Source organism: Punica granatum, chromosome 6 (genome assembly GCF_007655135.1).
Source record: "Punica granatum isolate Tunisia-2019 chromosome 6, ASM765513v2, whole genome shotgun sequence".
In the NCBI taxonomy this organism is placed as follows: domain Eukaryota; kingdom Viridiplantae; phylum Streptophyta; class Magnoliopsida; order Myrtales; family Lythraceae; genus Punica; species Punica granatum.
In genome coordinates, this window is record NC_045132.1 from 21830184 (window position 1) to 21853364 (window position 23181).

Sequence of the window (23181 nt, forward strand, 5' to 3'; positions counted from 1 at the left end):
GGATTGCTTTCTTAAGGTCAACTAATCATCTGTGATCTATATCTTCTCTTCATATACACGTAATACATATATATAGTATGAATTACTATGGTCTATCAAACAATGCGCTTTCATTTCGGATCGATGGAGCAACATTGGGTCCGGAAGAACCGTGTTTTTATTGGCGTCCTAATTGCCTTACTACTATCTTTGCTTGATGGCTCGGTTGCAGAAGTGAGCCCCATTCTTCGTTATGGTCTTCAGTTATTCTTCTATATGTTCATTTGTAGCAATTAACAAGAAACCATATTTTGCTGAGTGTGCTTTTTTGCAGTGGTTAAACCACGGGGCTGACATAAGCAACTCGAGAAGTGCCATGGACCCAAAGATTAGTCCACGGACTGTCTCGAATCTGAGGTTGAGATGGAAGTTCTTTACCGGAAGTGATGTATCTGCCACTCCAGCATTAGCCAATGGCGTGGTCTACTTCCCGTCCTGGAATGGCATCTTGTACGCCATAAATGCATTCACCGGCGATCTCTGCTGGAAGCAGAACCTCACCGAGCTGACTGGGCTCCAAGGCTCTGGAGTACCTTTCAACTTCACTTTCTCGAGATCAACCCCGACAATTGCAGGTAACCTCCTCATTGTCCCAATTTCTGGGCCTGCAGTTGTGATTGCGGTGACTCGATTGAGCGGGAGCCTCGTCTGGTTAACTAAGCTCGATTCACGTCCTTTGGCGCGCATAACCATGTCAGGAACAGTTTATATGGGGTGAGTTTTAAATCTGACTAACTTGATTTTACTGACATCAACGCTCCATGCGACTCGGACAGATGTTTTTGTTCTCATCAGGTTTCATTGGAGTTTTTGTTTTGTGTGTCGTTGTCCCTTATTGCGTACATGGCATTCTATGTTGGAGTCTCGTCATTGGAGGAGTCGTTACCGCCTGAGGAATGTTGCATTTTCCGGGGAAGCCTGGCAAGGTTAGAAATTAGGACGGGTGCAATTGAATGGCAGACATACACACTCCCAGATAATGGAGGCAAACTGGGTGGCTATGCCGGGGGCGCCATATGGGGGAGCAGCCCTGCCATAGATCCGACGCGGAAGCTGGTCTATGTGGCCACCGGGAACCTCTACACCGCCCCACCTAACGTCACAGAGTGCCAAGAGAGGCAGAACAATCAGACGACAAGACCAACTAATCCCGATCAGTGCATTGGGCCTGATGTCAACTTCAATTCCATCATTGCATTCGAACTAGGTTCAGGGAGGATCAGGTGGGCCAGCCAGCTCGGCGGGTACGATATTTGGTACTTCGCCTGCTTAGTCCCAAACAACCCAGACTGCCCACCTGGGCCGAACATTGATGCCGACTTTGGGGAGGCTCCTATGATGCTCAGCATATTGCATAACGGGACGAGACGGGATGTTGCAGTGGCGGTGCAAAAGAGCGGCTTTGCTTGGGCTGTGGACAGGGACAATGGAGACATCGTTTGGTCCAAAGTAAGTACGATATACCTGTGAAAAGAAACTGATATCCTGGGACGGTGAGGTCCTTCCATTTGCGATATGTCCATTGATCTCAATCAGACTCACACCTTATGTTTCGCTCTGCAGCTCGCCGGGCCAGGAGGAGTAGAGGGAGGAGGGCAGTGGGGGGCAGCCAATGACGGGAAGAGGATCTATACGAACATCGCCAACAGCGAGGGGAAGACTTTCAAGCTAGCCCCCTCGAACCAGACCACTACCGTGGGGGGATGGGTGGCCTTGGACGCCAACTCGGGGGAAATCCTATGGTCCATAGCAAATCCTAGCAATGATACCGCTCAAGCGCCAGTCTCAGTGGTCAATGGTGTGGTCTTTGCCGGTTCAGTGGCCCCAAATGGCCCCATATATGCAATTAATGCAAGCAACGGGAACATACTGTGGTCGTACGACACGGGGGCTACTGTGTATGGAGGGATATCGGCGAGCTACGGTTGCATATACCTTGGGAACGGATACTTAGTTTTCTCAGGATTGCACCCTACTTGGAACGCAGGGGCCTTCCTTTACGCATTCTGTTTGTGGTGAATCTTCCCTTCCAAGATTTTCAAATGTTTTTCCGGTTCTATCCTTCCTCTGTGTCTGTTAGTTCTCCACGTTGCAGAAAATGTCAAACTGATCTTCATCCTGTCATTCCCTATCAATTCATGCTGGTTGGTAGAGTGGATTCGCGATTGGAATCCAAGTCTCTGTTAAGAGTTGATTGGCTGATTTCAACTGTTTCTAATGTCGCACCAGTCGAAGTATACCAAATAACCACGCAGTCGACAGTCGAAGGCCACGGCCGACTTGACAACAGAAACATTTGATTCAAACCAGATGACTAATTACAAGCTTTAGAAATTCAAAAGACAGACAAACCTGATGACAGAAGCCGTCCCATATATAGAAACTCAAACATCAAACATTTAAGCCAAAACATGCGCTAAAAAGAAACACTACACACAGCAAATGGTACCTCATAATTCTATATTGATGTTTCCAACTCTGATGGGACTAGAAACTTCTCTTTGTTAAAAGGTCGCGTAGCCGAAAGTGTATTGTTTCTCTTTTATCTCCTTTTTTTTTTCCCCTTTGGTGTTTACTCGGGACGAAATATCATGAACTTGGAGAGAATCACCGCTTCCATTCTGCTTTGATCACCTTCTCTGCAGATAGAAATGAAGTTGAAAAATCATAATTAAGACGAGTACATAAGTCATTGATGCCTGAGAATAAACTGCAAGGTGTTGGCATGGATAAGGAACAATTTTATTCAGCTGAAACCCTATTAAAAGCCAATCTCAAACACATGCCAATGGCTCGTGCTGTCATGCCCATGAAAAAGAAAGAGCTTATTTGCATGAATCTTGTTAGTTTTGCTAGGTTTCCATTCATATATGTGCAACATTTGACAGACCCAACTTTGATGTGAGTAAAAATTTAATCTCAGACAGAGCCAAGCATTACTTCGTGAGAACAAATTGCACGAGCAAAGATATAGAACACTTACCGCCACCATCTCTAGAAGACGTCAGAGACTTGTCGTTTTTCATTGCTCCTTTACCAGATGCTTCCACCAATCTATGCACTCGCGGTGAGAACGAAGTTACCTTGCCATTGGTGGAAGATGGAAGAGAATGTCTCCTCGTGGCGCCATCATTTGTTCCTGCATTGTCTTGGATGAATCTTGGGGAGCCTTGTGCCCTCAGCCTAGCCTTTGCAGAATGAGTTGGAGCCATATAACTGGGCACTTTAGTTGCGCTCGGGGTCCCATTCTCTTGCTGCTCAATCTTCGCAGGGAGAGAGGCTCTTCTCTGGCTGCTCTTCTTATTCTCGTTGCTCACGCTGCCATCATTAGAATTCAACTCCTTCTCAGCATTACCATTGCTCTCCGAAATATTCAACTGGGGTAGAGATTTTTCATGCAATTCATCAACTGCATCCACCATATCAGCAGGTCTCAAAGTTCTCTTAGGTGTTGCACCGTCCATTCCTGTCTCATTAACAGCCTCAGCTAAATCACTAATTACTTGCTCCACTGCATCTGATGCAGTAGCTCCCGCGACCTTTCCTAAACTTTGCCTTGATTTCTTGCTATCAGCCTCTCCCTGGTCAGCAACACCCTTTGCAAGAGCATGAGTTTTTCTGGCAACGAGTTTGCTTTTCTGAGTCTCAGTTTGAGAATTCTCTTTAACTGAATCTCCCGCATTGTGTGATATTTTCCCTGTGTTTCGCTTGATTTTATCTGACTGCGAAGATGAGCGACTCGATCCAATGTCAGGATTCAAACTAGGTAGTTTGCGGACACTTCGTTTGGGCCTGCCTTGATCAATTTCTGCATTGTGGTGCTTTGCCTGCGACTTTGAATGAGAGTTTTTCTTTGGCTGAGAAATGGTTTCCCAAAAACGAGACCTAGTCCAGCGTTCGAGCCACTCCCACTCACAGTTCGGGTCACCAGGACTGTATTGATAATGAAGGGGCATAGCAGAAGGAGATGGAGCTAGAAGCTGATAACAAAGAAAAAATGCATAGACAATGACATACACATTATGAATCGTGTACGGACAAACAGCAAAGTTAAGTTTCTCATAACAGTTAACAGAGAACACATGCTATCTCACCTTCTGAATAAAAGCATTTTTCCAGAGTTTCTCACCATGCTTTCCGACAGGATTAGATGGTTTATATCCCTGGAAGAAACAATTGTGCCATAAGAAAAAGCTATGTCAAGCAAAATGCTAGAGGTCATAAAAGGAGCCCATTATATAGACATGTAATGAGAAACTTCTTACCCTTCTACTGCGAGCTAACATCTGAAGTCTTACAATGCCCCGAAGGCAGAATAAAGTAGCTATTGCTTGCCTCCGGACCAAATGACCGCGAATGACTGCTTGCAGCCTCACAATGCCCTTCAGCGTTCGAAAGGCACGTCGAGCCTGGAAACAGGATTACATTGGAGAATTCAAGTACAATACATATAAGTTGACCAAGAATAAAGTGCAGGACCGATCTACATGAATAAGAACTCAACTAAAAGCATGAATATCTAGTTACATATAGGAAGGTCAAGATTTACTTCTTTAGCATATGATTGCAGAACATAAAAGAAGAATGCCTCAAATAAGCTGCACAGCCAATTGGATCGTAGCAAACCCCACAAGTTAAAACTACAAAAACTTCACATTTTTCATGGCAGCGTAGCATTCCATGGTTTTGTGCAATTATTCATGGGCTGGAAGGCTTGAAGTGATATAATATTATCATAATTGCAGAATTTTCAGATCAAAGAATCTACTGAGTGGACTTAACAACCTTGAAATGCACACTAAGTTGTCCAAGGTAGAAAAATAGAAGAAAGAAACTTATTTGTAAAACAAGTAGCATAACTGTTTGTTGACATGTTTTACACAAAAAATAGCAAAAGTGGATTCTATGCGATACAGGATTCTACAAGTATGCTAATAACATGTACCATTCCTGTAACTATATGCTGCCGAAATTTTTCTTGAGCTTCACTGGGAGAATAAGCAGTCAGAAGTTTACCAGGTAACCTCTAAAAGCAGCTTGTGCCTTCGTGGCTGCCTCCTGCAGTCTGACTTTCTCAGAATCATCCAGTGAACTCAAGCATACCACTGTCTGTTCATCACTGCCATTTCTCGATGAAAGAGTATCAGCATTATCAGGTACTTTCCCCGCTACAGCATTTTCTAAATTTATTTCATTAGTGGCATTTGTTCCAGGAACTGGCAATGAACTCAAAGGAGGATTTGCTATTTCTGTCAGCAGACCCTTGGAAGGGGTCAAGTCTTCTCCTCTATTTGCAGAATTCTGTGAAGGGAAAACAAGAGACCAATTAATTAAGACCTATGATGAAATTTCAAGAGTATTTGGTACCAGTCTATTTGGCTTATTATACAGCACTTAATTATATACATTCAGATGCACACTATAGAAAACTCTGTATAAATTATGAGAGAAAGCAAGCCCTCGTATTTCACATCTAAATCTAGGACCTACAACAGTCTTTCTTTCTTCAAAGTAACATATTCACAAATGGCAGAAGTTATACAGGGCTAAAGGGCTCTCTGCTCATAATAAGACACTGTGTTTCCATGTACGTGTAAATATACATCAAGACAACTGAACTCTCAGAAGCAGACAATCTCGAGAAAGTGGGAGCATGATACAAGGTCACCATTCATGACGGTATAAATTATCTCTGAACAGAAAGAAGGTACTGAAAACTTGATGCATGAGAAAAAAGGAAAGATGGTGGGTTTCCAGAGTCACCCCATGACATCTCACCAGAACATCTTTTTCCTTCAGCACGTTAGACTTCGACGATCTCTTTCCAAGCAAAGTCTTGAACCATTTCCCCGGAGTTCTTCCCATTGCTCAAGAGAAGTAGAGAAAACCACACCTTACGTATATATCAATCTGCCAAAAAAGCAATTCGTCATTTCATTTCAGAGACAGGTCAACCTCAATGCCTACGAACAGCTACCAATCATAACCCAAAACCAAAAGTCCAATAGTAAACTCAATATCCAAATTCTAATTCATATTCCGTAACAGTCCATTACAACCCGACATTACTGGAAGGCTTTTCGACCAAATATGACTCTCTCTGCAACTGACGGTCGAAATACACAGTGAAACCGAAGGAAGGACGCGACACTCGCAAATGCTGTCGGACCGCAAGCTCAAATCGGTGAAGAAAACCAGAGATCTAATCTCCGACGAGCTCCCGCCAGCTCGGACGAAAAGTAACTCACTACGAAACAACCATAGAGCGAGGCAGCACCCGGATCGAAGCATTACCTGAGAATGCAGCAGCTCGGAGCCCTAATTCGCCATCACTGAGCAGAGAACAACAGCCAAAGACCAAAAGTTAGCAAACACAGAAGCATCCCATCAAAGTCCAGAAACAGAGGAATGCGCGACGGAGTAAAGGCAGGAGGAGGATCGAGAGTACCTTCATCCGAGCTCGGAAACGGCGACTGCTCCGGGCGATCCACCGACGGCCCTTCACCCTCTCTCTCTCTCACACACACGCTCTGCTCTACTGTGGAATCAGCTGAATGTTTTGATGAGGAGGAGGAGAGAGGAAAGTGACAGTGCAACTCGGGACTCGATTTTGTGTTGTTTTCGCAGACAGTGATGTGAAACGACCGCGTTTAGCCGTGAAAGGGAATCTTTCGTTCACGAAGAGGAAGGAGCAGCTTCGTGTCGGAATAATCCATTTTTCGTCTATAATTTAAAAAAAAAAAAAATATTTCGAGTAATTGAGCTGTCTATTTATTTGATCAGTTGTGGATTAATTAAGTAACTAGGGTAGTTAAAAAGTTGTCATTTGGAATTTAATTAATTTTTGGGTTTTGGATAATAATAATAGTGGTGTGTGTTGCATGCTGCTAGCCTAGCAAGAAGTGACCATCTCAACCACTGGTTTAACCGCAGAGATTAAAGAAGCCATCGTTAATTAATTACTCGTAAGTTGTTCGTGGTACAATCACGATTTAATTCTACTAAGGAAAATGTGGGATTGCTACGAATATTGGGGTTAAGTTATTTGAACCCGCCTAGTAGAATACCCTTTTAAGCGTGTTTGGTAGGAATAAGGTGAGATTTCGAGCTCAAGACCATGACCATTTGCAAAATTCTACGCGATTACTTAGGCGTTTACGTAAGAAACTACCCTCGCAAGTTAGATTAGTCTAACAGGCATTGAACTTTGTTGATACTCTCCCTTAAGAAGGTACTTATGAGAGATTTTTGAAATGATTACAAATTACTGCTCTAAAAGATTATTCCCTCGAAGAAAGAAGATATGTTTTACTTTTGAAATTCTATAGGTAGAACTTGATCATGTAAAAGAAGCAACGGGAATGCTACTTTGAAACTGCTCTATTTACCTACTTTAGGAGTAATGTGATCTAATCAAACACGTTAATCTCGTAGGTAGATATCTCACATTATCGGTAACTTACATAGATTCCCTCGTACTAAACGGATCTAAGAGTGTCACGGACGACTGCTTTAAAAAGGTTAATGTGTATATGTGGAAGCTACAGCATGCTAGGTATTATTCGTTGAGGTATTATGTATTATCGATTCGACGGTAGGAACCGGGACTACAACCCAGTACACGTAGAAACCTTTGGCCCATGGGCCAAAATGGTTAGGTCCAATTGCCTTGCGCCTTAGAGTCCTGCCCAAATCAGTTAATCCAACTGATTGCACTCTATGAAAACATGGAGCATCCAAGAATATCACCAGGCTTATGGTTATGGAGGCTCAAAGCTCTGTAAGGACGGCCCTTCTGTTGTCGATGTACCGGTATCACTCGACGCATTGAGCTTACGATATTTTCTCGAGGATGCCTATGCAATGCTTCTCGGAAACGTTTTTGACTAGGCAATTCATAAGATAGCAAGCTAATCATCTATGATCGGTCTAGCTATCTTTCTGAAGGATGGATTACCTTAGACAAGCTAATTTAATTAGGAAGTAAATCATGAGAAGGTAATTTTCGAGGATTCCTTTCACAATTTCACTATGAAATTATTATATTTTGGGGCGAAGCTGACAGTAAAGTAATTTCAAAAGCATCCATATATATATACCCTATGTAACATATCATGAGATAACTAAGGAGAAGAATGGGTTTGATAGAGATATATGATATGGATTTGCTGTAATCCACAACTCGCACTGATTTTGACTGGAGAGCTTATGACATCTTTTCAAATTCAAATAATTTCTTTTTCCTCGATAAATACTTTCCCTGAATTTCTTGCAGGGAAATTAATGTTAGAACGTCAAAATCTTAAGTTACGGATAATTTGCCACTTAAGCCATGTTTGAAATTGATTTCCGAGGCTTTTGGATTACCGATTATATACCAAATGGTATATCGAAAAAATTAATCCTCAGAAAATGTTCTTTAGAAATCTGGGTCGCGAACAATGATTTAATTGATGATAAAGAAAGAGAATTCTTGATTCAGTTTTTCACCTAAACGACAGAAAAAGGAATTGATCAAATTCTATTAAGTTTGACTCATAGTGATCATTTATCAAAGAATGACTTTGGTTATCAAATAATTGAACAACCGGGAGCAATTTACTTAATTACGATACTTAGTTGACATTCATAAAAAGTATCTTTAAGGGGTGATAGTCGAAAATACAACTGTTATCACCCCTTAAGGGATGTAATGAAATTTATTGGTTCTCTATTTTCGAATGGGAATTATATTGCTTTGGGCCTAATTATATCCCTACCATGTGTTTTCACTCCGGCCTAAACTATGGTTTAAAATTCCGTTGGGTTCAGACAGCAACTCGTGCCTCCTATGAAATTTTAAGTCGAATCTGGATGGCCTGTTTTTAACTCGTCAATAGAACAAAGTGCATACAAACTGACCAAATCACGACCTAAATCGTCGAAAATTTCTAGAGCAACGATAACTTGTTGAGGCATAAATATGAAACTTCTGATTCGACAAACCTCATCTGTTGCTTCCGAGATTAATCCTTGTCTTTATTTCTTGGCATGTGCAGAAATTTTTTTGTCTATAATCAATTTGATTAGTTCTAAACCCATTATTGCAGTGGGAAGGCCAAACGATAATCCCATGTCGATTCATAAATTGTTAAAATCTTAGAATAATTCTTTTTTAAAATCTTTTGTCGGCATATGTATATGGATCCAATGCAAGTCCAACTCAGGGACAAAAATAGTTACCATTCAACAAATTTATCAACATTCATTATTCAACAGCGCATTACTTTCTAGGCACATCATGTGCATCCTCTTACACTACAATTAAAACACAACATAATCTCTGACATATCCGAATATTAAAAAGATTTGTTTCATTCAGTGTTTAATAAATCTTTGCTCTTGTCTGATTTCGCAATTCGTATTTGATAAATTCATTGAGGGATGCTCCCTCTTAAGCTCGAATAATCTCGGTATGTATGTTCTTTTCTCCTAAAAATTGTGCCCGTTTGATGGACTAATCATGACCTGAGCGAGACTATAGGCTGAAAACGTGTGGCAGCTCCCGAATGACAAAGTCCGACGCTCGGGCTTCAGTCGGGTACGAAATGCATCGTTCGCGGTTTCATTCTCTCGCCACACACGGAAAAAAAGATGATCACGACGATATTACATTAAGATAAGAATATCCAATCGTTTGATTGGAATCGTGTGGGCGCCCACCATTCATATCACATCTAAGGGGAAGATTGCATTAGGTAGAACTAATCCACATCGACAAAGGATTCATAGATGCTTGTCGGTGACAAGATACTCCGCTTGGTGTTTGTTTTTACTACGTATCTTGATTTGCGTCGATCAAAAGTTGAGTTGATGATAGCTTATAGGTTTTGTTAATTATTCCGTGTTTAAACCATATCAATCGGCCGGTACAAAAACTGTATGTTCCTAGCTACGTATAGAAGATCAAATTCTAACTAACAATTAGCATTACAGTATGCAGTTTCAATTGGAAATCATTATCATGAGATATTGTGATAATCCACTACAAATGGCATCATTTTTTTTTTTTTTGCTCGGCCATTACAAATGGCATCATTACAAACTTTTGTGTTCAAAATTGCATCTGCATTATTACACTTCAACGGGCATGACGGATGATGGACGTGAGATGACTGCATTATTCATCAAAGGATTGTCCATCATTCGGGCCCGAGAAAATGAAAGCGACCGTCAACATGACTTGATTCAAATTTGAATTAATTGCGACTCATTAAACTTCCTAATACCGTTCATTAAAAAAGAAAGCGACCTTTTGCATTGCATGAAGTTATGACTAACAATCTTTTTCCTCAATTATGAGACTTGAGCCAGGGAATTAAGAGGGAGCCAGCTATGTCACGGAGCCCACGTGCCATATAAATATTTCTTGAAAATGGCAAGGTCTTGAATTTGAGGCCGTTGACTTCGACCTAACAATCACGAGGATCAAGAACCGATCGACGGTGCAGAAACTAGTGCCCACATTATAACGGGGGGTTGCGTAGCGTATGATCGAGAATGAATTGACTTTGCTTTATAGTTTGTTCCCTTTTGAATGGACTTACTTGGTTTCCTTGGATCTAAATTATGTGGGAAAATTCTCGATCACCAACCACTTCATTCCACTAGTTGCTGCTACGTCCCATTTGCTTCGATCTACTTTATCCTTAGATCACTTTACAACCATTACTCCATCGAAATTAATTTCCTTTTGCCATTATAAAACCCGATGCATTCTAAAATATAATGTGCATTCATATCTCATCAGTACTCTTTTATTTCGCTTATACACGTAAGGATTTGGCTCATCTAACAAAGCTGGATACAATCCCGGTCCTGCTCATTTTGTTGTCACCTCTAATTAAATTTCATCCTTTTTTTTTTTTTTTACTTCCCGGTAAAACCATAGGTGTATAATTTTAATTTAGTTGAGACCAATTTTATCCTTGCGTCAAGTTAACCCCATTCACGAGATTTTTATCAAAGCTCAACTATGATATTGGGACACGTAGGCGGTTGCTTTCATCTTTTCGTTATCAGGTTTTATAAGTTAGTCGTACGTCTTAAATGCTTAGGAATCTGTGAAACTCCATTATAGGACCTTCACAAACAACTGAGACCATAAGAGCAGATAATTAAAAGGAAGAAGAGAGAGGCAGAGAGAGAGAGAGAGAGAGAGAGAGAGAGAGAGGGGAGAGTGATCCCACCATACATGAAGTTCCTCTGCAAACTTCCCATGTCCATCATCATAGCATAGCATACTTCTCCTCTTGCCCTCTTCCCCTCTTCAGTGCCATGACAGACAGCATTCACTTGCTTCAGTCCATGACTCCCTCAACCTAGTATGGTTGCCCCGGGAATCTGCTAGGAAACCTCTGCTCTGGTCTCATTGTCCTGGAAGAAAGATTATGGGGAATCGCCGGGTTCGGGATCTCTGCTTCTCTGTGAACTTCGTACTAGTCTTCGGGATCCTAGTCCGACCTTCGGTTTCGCAACTTATCCCGACCGAAACCCGCGCGTTGTTCCAAGCCCAGAGACTGCTCGAGTACCCCGAAGCTCTTCAGGGGTGGAACAACTGGACCAACTTCTGCTACCTCCCGCCTTCTCCTTCTCTTACCATTGTCTGCTCCAACAACCATGTAACGGAACTCACCATTGTCGGGAACAAGACATCGCCTTCTCGTGCCCCGTATTCAGGTCTACGAGCAGGGAAATTCTACGCCTCCAATCAGACTCTGTCTCAAACCTTCTTGATCGAGTCTTTATTCACCGTGCTCACGAAGCTCTCCAATCTGCAGTCGCTGTCCCTGGTGTCCCTTGGGTTGTGGGGCCAGCTCCCCACGAAGATCAACCGGTTCCACTCGCTTGAGTCGCTCAACCTCAGCTCGAACTTCATTTATGGGGAGATCCCTCAGTCGATCACCACTTTCAAGAGCCTGAGCCGCCTTGCATTGGATGATAATCTATTCAACGGGAGCGTCCCGGATCTTAAATTGTTAGGAGTCCTTATGGAGCTTGACCTGAGTTCGAACTCGCTAGGACCAGAGTTCCCGTCTCTAGGAGACAGCCTGGTGAATGTCTCATTGAGGAACAATTCTTTCAAATCCGAGATTCCGCCCGTGCTGGGGAACTTCATTCAGCTTTGCCGGTTCGATGCCTCGTACAACAAGCTTGTTGGACCTTTCCCATCCTGGATTTTCTCCCTGCCTTCAGTTCAGTACATTAATCTAGCTGAGAACCAGCTAGGTGGAACGATAAGGATTAACCTGTCATGCAGTGGAAACCTCACTTATGTTGATATCTCTCACAATCTTCTCGTCGGGAAACTGCCTCCATGCATGAGCTCGAACATCACAAATAGGACAGTGATCACCTCATGGAATTGTTTGTCCAGTGGGGACAGAAAGTACCAGCATTCTGATTCCTACTGCCGGAAGGAGGCATTGGCAGTTCAGCCACAGACTGGCAGTTCCACTACGAAGAAAGAAGCCAGGATCAAATTAGGCCTCATCCTCGGAATCATTGGAGGCACAGTTGTAGCCACAGCTGCTCTCGGGTTGCTGATCTTGTGCATTATCAGAAGGGCTAAAGAGAGAAGATCATCAGGTGATGACAAGACTTTCAACCGCTCTTTTGCAGACGAGCTGTCATTCCGTTGGTCCCCCAAGTTGAGTGTTGATTCAAGTAAGGAATTCCTTCATTCAGTTGCCTGTCCACTCATTTGGCTTCTGTTTGTCCAGTTATTCCCGTTTCGGACGTTCATCATTCACTGAACCTAGATTTGATACGAAATGTTTACTACTGCTTATATTATCACAAGTTATGTCTGACTAACGGATTATTGTTCAGGGAGGGTGCCCCAGACAATGAGGATGATGTCGATAGGGCTGCCATCTTACCATGTTTACACATTGGAGGACATCGAGGAGGCGACTAACAACTTTGATCCATGCAACTTAATGACCGAAGCTTCTCAGGGGCAGGTAGCCCGGTCATCTTCTGTCTCTCGTCTCGAACTAAAACCGGAATTGTTTTGTTGATGTTAAATGAAACTGCTCACTCGCTGATTGTTTTTGCAGATGTATAAAGGTTGGCTCAGGGACGGCTCAGTAGTCCTGGTGAAGTGTCTCAAGATAAAGCAGAGACATCTGCCACAGAACCTGAACCAGCAAATGGAAATCTTATCGAAGCTCCGGCACCGTCACTTGGTCAGCATTCTAGGACACTGTATCGTCACTTACCAGGACCACCCAAACATCTCAAGCACGGTATTTATCCTTCTGGAGTATGTATCAAATGGTTCTCTCAAGGACTATCTCACAGGTAAAAAAAGAATTCCGTAAACGTAACCCGTTTAATTTGACGTCGCTTGGAGTAAATAGTGATTGTCCGGTTGAATCCTGCAGATTGGAGGAAGAAGGAGACGCTGAAGTGGCCACAGAGAATGACAATCATGATTGGGATCGCGAGGGGGGTGCAGTTCCTGCACGCAGGAGTCGCAACCGGGGTTTTTGGGAATGACTTGAAGATAGAAAACATTCTCCTCGATGATAGTCTCACGGCGAAAATCAGCGGATACAAGATCCCTCTACCATTTAAGGCCAGAGTCTGATTTGAGTTATCTTTAATGAGCAAGAGATAAGGAGTCCAAATTTCTTTTCTGAAACCTGATATGATCGTCTTAAATTTTCAGACGGGTTCGGAGAATTCAATCAACGACCAGGATAGCTCCGACCCTCCTGGCAATGAGAAAGATGCAGAAAAGGAGGATGTCTATCAGCTGGGCAAGATCCTGCTGCAAATCATTCTTGGCAAATTGGTGAAATCCCCCAGTGAACTGGGAGACCAGAGACAAATGGTACATAAATTACAGACAGTGAGAACTACACTTAGCATGCATACATGAACATCGGAATAGAATCGAGATTGATTTGTGATTGCCTTTTCTGGTTTACTATTTGCAGTTGGAATGGAGTCTAACAGAACACCCGACACAGCTAAGAACTGCGACGGACCCTTCGATTAGAGGCACGTACGCTTTCCAATCGCTTAAAACTGCCGTGGAAGTTGCCGTGAACTGCCTTGAGAAAGAACCAAGGAAGCGGCCTTCAATAGAGGATGTTCTATGGAATCTGCAGTACTCAATTCAGGTCCAGGAGGGATGGACCAGCAGTGAGAATCTAAGTACAAGAACATAGACACATCGATTTCACTGCTTCCTTCTGTACTATAAATTTATCCTAAACTGTGACAGTCCCAGATTATTTAGTACCCGGTTAGCTGCTCCGCAACATAAAAAATTTAAAGTGATCAATATTCCTTAAAGAGAAGGCGAACCGACTACATACATCAAACACTTTGGGGCATGTTTTCGTTGGAGAAAATTTCGTATAATGGAGAATGGAAACAGAAAAATGAATCACAACATGCTCAGATACCATGCTAGAACAGTACAGTTCCGTCAAAGAGCAAACTTCTCCTATCCTGAAAGGATCAGACAGAGCAAGGAAAAGACTACATGGTACATAATTTGTTGCGCCGACAAGCCTCGGGTTGAAAAGAAAGCAGCGATCAAATCACTACTGACTCAGCATCTCCTTCACTGAGAACCCCAAGTAGTTGTCGAAATAGTATGGCGGCTCGAAGATGAAGCAAGAGATGAAGTCTCTGAGGGTGATCACTCCTGTAACTTCATCTTCCCTGGACACCACGTAGATCCTGTGGACCGACTTAGAGGCGAGAGTTTCGATCACACTCCCCATAGTTGCATCCTGCTGGCAAGTCAGTGGTGGGACGATCTTTCCTGTCTCTTGGTTTTCCTCGATGACTGTACTCATGAAGTGCATCACTGTGAGCCGTCTGAAAGAATGATACAAACAGAGTCAGGATTGTATGTCTCAGAGAAATCCGAGCTCTATTTTAGCCTGAACCTATAGGCAGATGATTAAGTACAGAGCTAATGCAATCAAAATGTGAGAGTTCTGCTTTTGGTTTCCGAAAACTGGGGAAGAGAGAAATGTGTGATAGATTGCACTTCACAAGACATTTCATGATCCAACATTTATTGCAATTCTGCGAAGGAGAAAAATGGAGAACTGGGTAATTCTTAGGCAGGACAATGAGAAGGTACCGGAAATTGCGGAAAAGCTCGGGTTTGAGCAGGAGATATCTAATGTCTCTAATGCTTATGTTCCCAACTATCTTTTTCTTTGGCCCTGAAACCACTGGAAGACCACCGATTTGGTTGTCTTTCATGCGCTTGAAGGCTTCCAAGATCAATTCATTGCTGCGGACACTGATAACCTGACAAAAAAGTTAACCAAAAACATTTAATCCTTTCAATATGTGAGAGCCACTTACTTGCGAAATGATCACGCAGCGCATAATGGGGCGGAAGTACTACCTCATTGGATGACATAAAAGGGAGTCCCAAATCGTTGATCGGTCGAGAGGCAATAGAATCGAACCAATCCCTCCCTTTGCAGCCTTCGAGACCATGAACTACCGCGGATTGGGTGATGAAGTTCTTTATGTCGGGCTTACCAGGTTCAATAACCGGGACGTTTCTCAGCCTGTACTTTGAGAGTAGCAGCAGCACGCTCAGCATCGAGCTTTCTTCTGCTACTGGCACAAATGGTGCCCACCGGTAAGACTTAATTATCGACTTCACCTGGATACCCGCACCAAGAGAAGTTCAACAACTGCTCAATGGATCAAACAGAAGACATCCGACTTAAAAGCTTTAGCTTGTTAGATGATGGAATACGATGCTTACTGTGGTCGACTTGAACGGTTCCTCTTGCAGGATAACTTTGTAGAAATCTTCTCCCAAATTGTCCGCTGCCGTGGGCGCATCTTGTCCTGCCCCCTTCTCGGCTGCAATGCCACCTACTACAGCAGCCCCCACAGCCGCAGCAGTCAACCCAGCCACTGCTGCAGGGCCGGTCACTCCCAGCGCCAGTGCCCCGAGGGCTCCCACTGTCCCGGCACCTAAGCCTGCTGCCGTTGCTGAGCTGGCAGACAGGGCAAGGGCTGCGACCTCAGCGCTCTCGAGCACCCAGAGGATGACCGCTGAGTAGTCTATGATTCCGAGATATCTGTCCCTCCAGTCCGTGCTAGTTTTCGCCTCGGGGTTCCTTACCGGTGCGGACAGGATGTTGTTCTCCGATAGGACCCTAACGGCATCAGCCACTGATGCGTCTCCTTGGATTTCGATCACTGCAGACGGAACACATATGTAAGCCAAGTTTTAAGCCAATGTTCAATATATGTTTACATGTAACACCCGATGGAAGATCTGGTAACACGACACCGACCCAAAAAGCAGCATGAGAGAAACAATCCTAGCTAGCATGAACTCGAAGCACAATGGTGACATTCCCAAGATCCACCGTCAGACTGGACGAGTTATCCCTTCCCGGCAGAGTGAAACGTTGGCTATATATACATTACCTTTTCCACCGGGCACTTGGGGGAAGGATGATACTGGAATCCTCATAAAAGCGGCGGTTAGAGTCTCCTGGAGGGAAGGCGGCAGCTTCTTCCGGGACTGGATTTTTTCGAAGTAGGCGTCGCAGTCGGGAAGCTTACCGCTCCCTTTCGCCGCTTCTTGAGCCTGTGCCTGTGGCTGCGACATATCCAACAGAAAGGACGTACAATTTGAGCTGTTCGGCACTTCTTCCTAATTTCAATCTGATCAACTGGAAAGAAAAAGAGCAGAGGATAGATTGAAGAACGTTTTCTGGGTTCGTTTGGTTCTCTGTTCAAAGTTAGTTAAGGCCGCTCTCCTATGATCGATCGAAAGATGCCTTTTTCTCTGGCCACGTGTCTGGACCCAAAAACGTGTCGGGGACATGGGAGACCTAAGTGGAAGTTAATAATTGGTCGCGGTCGGCAAGTTTGGGCCAAACTGATCGATCCCTCTAAGGCCCAAATGAGAGCAATGGGCTTGCATTTCTCTTTCCCTCCCCCGTAATATACATACATACATATATATATATATATATATATATATATATATATTTCCTTCGAGCCACGGTCTAATGGTTAAGAGTAAGCTTGAGATCGTAATTTGCATATGCCGTTATATATAATTAATCAGCATGTTACTGCGTTGTTTAAGAAGATTTTCCTTTATATGTTATGTTTCACGAATCACATGGGTATACACAAATTCTTCCGTCATCGAAGAGAATGTCTTGTGTGTAATGGTGATACCACGTAAGATTATGTCACAAAACACATAAAAAATATTATTTTTGACAATAATTAATTATTTTTTGTCAACAATTTTTTGTTTACATACTAAAAACCAAAATGACAAATCCTTATTGATTTGTGTCACTGTCACACGAAACCACCGTTACACATAAGACTTTCTCGTTATCGAGGAGAAGAGCTTGGGTGCAACGGTGGCATCACGTACGATTGTGCTACAAGACACGTAAAAAATGTTATTTTTAGCAACAATGAAATAATTTTTTTCAAACAAACAAACGAATTGTTATTGTAATCCATTAAAGCTTGTTAGATCCAATCGGCAATTCGATTTCTGGTGGAATGATGATTTTCCAGCTAATTGATTTGTTCAATATACAAAGCAAGATTTATATGTAGTTGCACTTATTATTGTGTAAAAGGGATGTAAATAGCTAGAGAGAACTTCTTCCATATGGCATTCGGATAAACAAATTGTGTGGTTTACAAGAATCTTCGTCGAGTTATAAACATGGAAGTAAGATGAAACTACAAAATCCCATAATTCTTCGCCTCTACGTCCATCATCAGACATTGTAATTAGCTAGAACTTAATCCGATCCTTGTAATTCTCCGTAGGGGACCCCGAATTGGCACCTGTTGATGTAGACAATGATAATGAAGGTTGGAACAAATTGATCAAGCCCCCTTGCTGTTGCAAGTTCATGTTCGCCTGTTTGCTGACGAAGTTCGAGGCACAAAGCACTCTACTCTGGCCGGGGATTTGAGTGGAACTAGCCGAAGAAGAGTCTCCTGCCTTCAGGACGTACTTGAGCTCAGAATTTTCTCCCCTACCTCGATAACCACCTGAAGTCCCGTTATTGCCAATGCAGGAACTAAGTGCCGCCGCCAATGCTGAATGGAAAGAAGGATTCGTGGCGATTGCCTTCGTCGCAGCCGCCAGTGTCTCTGGCATCAGAGATTTTTCGGAGGAATTTGTGACACTACTCATTTGCAAGTAGGGTTTGTACGAATGTTCTTGACTTGCTTGCCTCCCAAGATCCGAAGCACACTTGCGGAATTGGATTGATCTTTGATTAGTCGGAGTTGCCCCATAGTTCAAAAAATTACTAGTGTCCCAAGGTGATAACAGTTGGGAGCTGGCCAATGCAGTTGATGATGAAGAAAAGCTGAGACAAGGTGCAGATATTGAAGAGTATTTCGGCACGGGAGGTGTGAGTATGCTTGAAGAGAATCGATCATAGTTGGAGGGGTTGATCGCCGAGGTGAGGTCAAGTGTAATGGTGGGGTGAGAATTGCAAGTCGAGATTGAAGAGTAGGGGAAATGCAGTTGGCCATTTGATCTTGAATCTTGGCTGAGGGAGAAATTTAACCCGTGCAAGCTAGCGGAAGTTGTACACGTGGAGTTATTATGGGTGGTAGCAGGTGGAGCTTTGGGGTCTTGTTGGGAGCTTGATGATCGAGACTGCAGCATAGAAACAGCAGCCGAAGTGGTTGAAGCCATGGCGGTGGCTGATATCGGGAGCGAATGGTTGTGATTACCTTCGTAGGTCGTAATCAGGATAGACATGTCCTCTGCACATCTTTGTACCTAAGAGTAAGCAAAGAGAACCATGATAAACGGCATGTATATTTAAATTGTTAATGGGATGTGTTTGTATGAAATTTTTATAAATTGGTTTGACTTTACTTAACTTAACTTAACTTTTTCCTTAATTAAAAAACACAATCATTATTTTTTTTTCTTTTTCTTTAAATTCTCTCTCATACTTTATTTTTTATTATTACAATTAATTTTTTAATATTAAATTCTTTCAACTATTCAACACATTTTCTCAGTTTCAACATTTTTATTCAATTAAACAACACGATCATCTTCTTTTTTAAATTCTCTCACATACTTTTCGTAACTACTTTGGTATTTATCTCCTCAAATACAAACTAAATCAAATTAAATCAAACTTAATTTTGTTACCAAACTCTATATAAGTACCTGTTTTCTTACGGGACAAGATGGTGAGATTGTGCATCGATAATATGCCCGTGGACATGGATTTCCTTTAGCAATCTTTTGCCCGTATTTTCGCCATTGGCATCCATCATTCATCTATATAAAACCAATATGAGAAATTTATATGGCTAATGGTAAGAAAAATTTGTATCGGCACCACATGATGATAAGCTTATTGATAGATGATACTTACCGTGGGAGTGTCGCATCGTGCTCGAACCGAAACCCTAGCTTTCTTCCCTTGGGATGACTGAGAAGATTCATCATCGGTACTTTTCATGGTCTTCAAGATTTTACTTGGAGGCCATATCTCCGTGATGTCATCTTCCCTCAGCTCCTCGAAGCCTTCCCCGGACGTCCGGTTCTTCACAGGTTCAGTTGGGCTTTGTTCAGCATATCTACAGTCTAATCCAAGCTTGAGTTCTTCCCGCAACATCTCATTATCCTTTTCAGCTTCATTCAAGTCGATTTTCCTCTGATCCTCAGTCTTGTTTACACCACTCAAAGTTCGACCAAGGGTGAGAGAGACAAACTCATCAGGCTCCTGCTTGTTTTCTTGATCATTTGCCAAGACAGGAGTGGGAGTCGGAATTGCACGCTTCTTGTGAGTCTCGTCTTGTTGAAGAACATCGTGAAAATGCTTCTGAAGAGATTGGTAATCCTTTGCTAATTGGGATAATAACGACTTTAATCGCTCGTTCTCTTCTCTAACCTCTCCCATTTCAACTTGAGCTGATTTAAGCTGATCCTCCTTTAGAGAAACACATATAAAAGTATGTTAGGTTGAGTTGTACTACATATACTATTGTAATGAACATGTACATGTATATTTACTAACAAGAGGAAAATACCTAAGCCAAAATTACAAGAGCAGGAAATATTGGTTAACCTGTTAGGCTAGCTCCAAAGGAAAGTAAATGTAGAAGCCACATCGAGTAATAACAATTACAATTGTAACGAGCCTTCCTATAATAACAAGAGGAAAATACCCAAGCTGAAATTACAATAGCAGGAGATATTGGTTGACCCGCCAAACTAGTTACAAAGGAAAGTAAATGTAGAAGTCACATCGAGTAATAACAATTACAATTGTAACGAGCCTTCCTATGGTATTTTCCTCGTGTATCTACTTTTGCAGTGGACCGATGTATTCGTTTGGATATCAATGAAGGATTTCATTATTGCTTGAGCGCAAAATAAATAAATAAATAAATAAAAGAGAGAGAGAGAAGGTTGGGCATGCAAAAAACTTTCTACTTCTAAATCAACAATATTCAGTTCATCTGTCTTGTAAAAGATGTACAAGCTGCAATAATTACCTGACTCTCGTGGTCGTTCGAAGATGAAGCTTTTGAATTTCGGTCCAGAGTTCTCACTATGGTGATCCGCGGAGTCTCCTGAAGGGATACATATGACAATTCAAGGATCGCTGCTATAGCCTATAGGGCGTTTCTTGGAATGGACTATATATATATATCACGTATATAGAATCCATGATATGCTTTTGGAATGACGTAAACCTGCCATAATTATCCCCTTTCTTTCTGTTATAAGGAGGCCCCATGAGCTTAGTACATTGAAATAAAAATCATAAATATCTAATAAAGAGACACGGGTAATCTTATTGAGTATCGAACTTGGAACCTCATGGTTAACAGGCGAGAGGTGCGTCACTACACCATACCTTCTCTTTATATTATCCCAAATTTCTTGATTTTCAAAACTGTAAGCTCTATTGTATATAAACATGCATGCATGATCAAAAGAGATGGCGTAGCAGCTCTCATCTTGTGATCAAGAGATCCCAAGTTCAATACTAATGGGACTATCCATGTCCCTTCATTAGATATTTAGATTTCTATTTTAATGTATTATACTTATGCGTCTCCCTTATAAGCGGGAATAAAAAGATGCCTGGATGTAAAGTTTGATATAGGTCAAAGTAAACTTCATAGTTACCTCTTCAGGCATGGTGGTTCTATCAGGAGGTGGGCTACGTTCAGTCTCGTCGGCTTGGTCAATTCGGCTCCCATGTCCTTCCTGATTGTGATATACGCATAGAGGCTGTGACATGATCAGATCATTCCAGGAAATCAATGAAGTTCTCAAATTATACTTCCGAGGTCTTCTATAAAGACGTTTCTCAAACCCAAAGATCCGAATCGGTTCAAATGCAATCACCATGATCCAAAAGCTTGTTACTCACGATTACTGTCACTGTCAATGTTTCTACCTCCTTGAATCGATTTCTCGCCAGCAAAGATTTTCAGTAAAAAGAGCTTGATTGTATAGATACAACAACCAGATCTATCTTTCAATCCCAACCGTATTCCTTAAGCAAATAATCAGCTAACAGCATACAATCAAGAATGTCATAAAATAAGACAAATAGCTTTGCGTTACCTCGCGATTGGCATCCGAATTAGAAGCACTCTCTTCATCACCATTGGATTTCATCTTCTTCTGATTGAGAGGGTTATTGATGAAACAAGATGACCAGTTGTTTGTATAAATTTCCCGTAGCAGAAACTCTGGACTTTCCTTATATATATGTGCAGGAGGCACCAAAATCTGACTTTCTTTTTAATCATATTTTGTATTACTATTTTTAAAAATATCAGAACTCCTCCAATGTGGATTAGTCCGGATGGCTCGACATACGTTCCGGTTAAACAAAATCTCGACTTTGAGTCTTATGAATTAAAAACAAAAAAAAAGTACTATTACATGAGTTTTATCAATTAGTGGACCGACCTGGTCCAAACTTAGATTAGTCGGATTGATTGAGCTTCCAAATGCCGGGTGGTGCACAGAAAAAATGGGAGGGGAAAAAAAAAAAGAGAAGCTCCGGCCAGTAGTTCTGATCTTTTTCTGCATGTTATGTTATCCATCCGAGAAATGTCAACATATGCCGTACAATGAAAGCAAAACTACTACAAGTATATAGTATTATATGCATCTATACATACACACGAATAATAATTTAGAATTCAGTAACTTAGATAGAAAAATGAGATTGAGGGAGAAAGGAGAGGAAGCGTTCAAACTTCAACGTTAATAATTTTCATTTGTGACAGAGCAGAGAAGACGACTTTTTGAAAGCTGTGTGTGTCTTTGTCAATCGTCACTTATCCACCGAATCTCAGTCAAAGTTGATCCATGCGGGTACAGACATTACCTCAATTAAGTGGACTTTTGTGGGTCCTTAATTAAATTAATTCATTATTTACATATTATAGGCTATAATTTCAATAAATAGTAATTTTGATCGAAATTATATATATTAATCGTATTTTCATAGGCCTTAATTTCTGTATTTATTGGCATGGACAAAATTGTTCAATGATGTATCTATACTTTTCGATGAAGCATTCCTTTCTATACCAAAACTTTAATTTCTTCCTCATCGAAACAAGAATGTTACCCATTACACATAGTAGTTGTATACCAAAAAAAAAAAAAGATTATACGCAATCATTGCATATATTTCGTTAAATTGAATTATACCAAAATATGTGGACCTACATTATTGAGTTAATTACACCAGGGTACAAAATGTTTTATAAATGTATCACGTTAGTACAAAAAGTTTAAAACGTAACAATTGAATACACGAAGGTTGAAAATATTTCAATCAGATACATTCTGTCCATTTATTGTTGACGTGTCACCCCCGGCTGGCGTGGCTTCGTACATGTCCGCACGCATCCAACATGACATAAAATTTAATTTGAAAAATTTATATAAAAAGAAAAAAATTAAATAGAAATACACTGAAAATTAAAAAATGAAAGTGTTCGAGAGATCTCCCTGGACAATGGAAGGAGATCTCTCGATAGATTTGGGGGTGCCTCCATCGGCGATCCCACCCGATCCAAGTCACCAGTGACCTC

At 41.8% G+C, this 23181-nt stretch overlaps 5 protein-coding genes across 6 annotated transcripts; 2 read left to right on the top strand and 3 right to left on the bottom strand.

Annotated features, from left to right (window-relative positions):
- The first annotated feature begins 64 nt into the window (after positions 1-64).
- On the top strand, positions 65-2059 carry LOC116211390 (polyvinylalcohol dehydrogenase-like). The gene is made up of 4 exons (XM_031545751.1): positions 65-213; positions 314-755; positions 887-1488; positions 1603-2059. Exons 1-4 carry the CDS (start codon positions 88-90, stop codon positions 2056-2058), a joined length of 1626 nt encoding a protein of 541 aa, XP_031401611.1. The 5' UTR covers positions 65-87; the 3' UTR covers position 2059.
- Positions 2060-2319: 260 nt separating this feature from the next.
- LOC116211389 (protein IQ-DOMAIN 31-like) lies at positions 2320-6645 on the bottom strand. Its single transcript, XM_031545750.1, has 8 exons — positions 6488-6645; positions 6334-6371; positions 5818-5949; positions 5056-5340; positions 4305-4448; positions 4134-4202; positions 3023-4019; positions 2320-2678 (listed from the first exon to the last, which is right to left on the bottom strand). The coding sequence occupies exons 3-8, from the start codon at positions 5902-5904 to the stop codon at positions 2647-2649; spliced, it is 1614 nt and encodes a 537-aa protein (XP_031401610.1). The 5' UTR covers positions 5905-5949; positions 6334-6371; positions 6488-6645; the 3' UTR covers positions 2320-2646.
- A 4523-nt stretch (positions 6646-11168) lies between these two features.
- Positions 11169-14390, top strand: LOC116211175 (probable LRR receptor-like serine/threonine-protein kinase At1g14390). The gene is made up of 6 exons (XM_031545423.1): positions 11169-12744; positions 12910-13043; positions 13140-13383; positions 13467-13660; positions 13754-13918; positions 14025-14390. The coding sequence occupies exons 1-6, from the start codon at positions 11469-11471 to the stop codon at positions 14256-14258; spliced, it is 2247 nt and encodes a 748-aa protein (XP_031401283.1). The 5' UTR covers positions 11169-11468; the 3' UTR covers positions 14259-14390.
- A 79-nt stretch (positions 14391-14469) lies between these two features.
- On the bottom strand, positions 14470-16894 carry LOC116211176 (SNF1-related protein kinase regulatory subunit gamma-1-like). The gene is made up of 5 exons (XM_031545425.1): positions 16513-16894; positions 15836-16278; positions 15464-15730; positions 15191-15363; positions 14470-14919 (listed from the first exon to the last, which is right to left on the bottom strand). Exons 1-5 carry the CDS (start codon positions 16694-16696, stop codon positions 14640-14642), a joined length of 1347 nt encoding a protein of 448 aa, XP_031401285.1. The 5' UTR covers positions 16697-16894; the 3' UTR covers positions 14470-14639.
- Positions 16895-17712: 818 nt separating this feature from the next.
- Positions 17713-21797, bottom strand: LOC116210415 (WRKY transcription factor 72B-like). Of its 2 annotated transcripts, none has more exons than XM_031544280.1 (6): positions 21692-21797; positions 21248-21352; positions 20608-20685; positions 19482-20039; positions 19271-19384; positions 17713-18868 (listed from the first exon to the last, which is right to left on the bottom strand). In XM_031544280.1, exons 1-6 carry the CDS (start codon positions 21743-21745, stop codon positions 17861-17863), a joined length of 1917 nt encoding a protein of 638 aa, XP_031400140.1. In that variant the 5' UTR covers positions 21746-21797; the 3' UTR covers positions 17713-17860. The 2 variants fall into 2 exon arrangements, with proteins under 2 accessions (XP_031400140.1, XP_031400142.1); XM_031544282.1 differs by having other exon boundaries at positions 21248-21328; positions 21692-21768.
- Positions 21798-23181: the final 1384 nt, after the last annotated feature.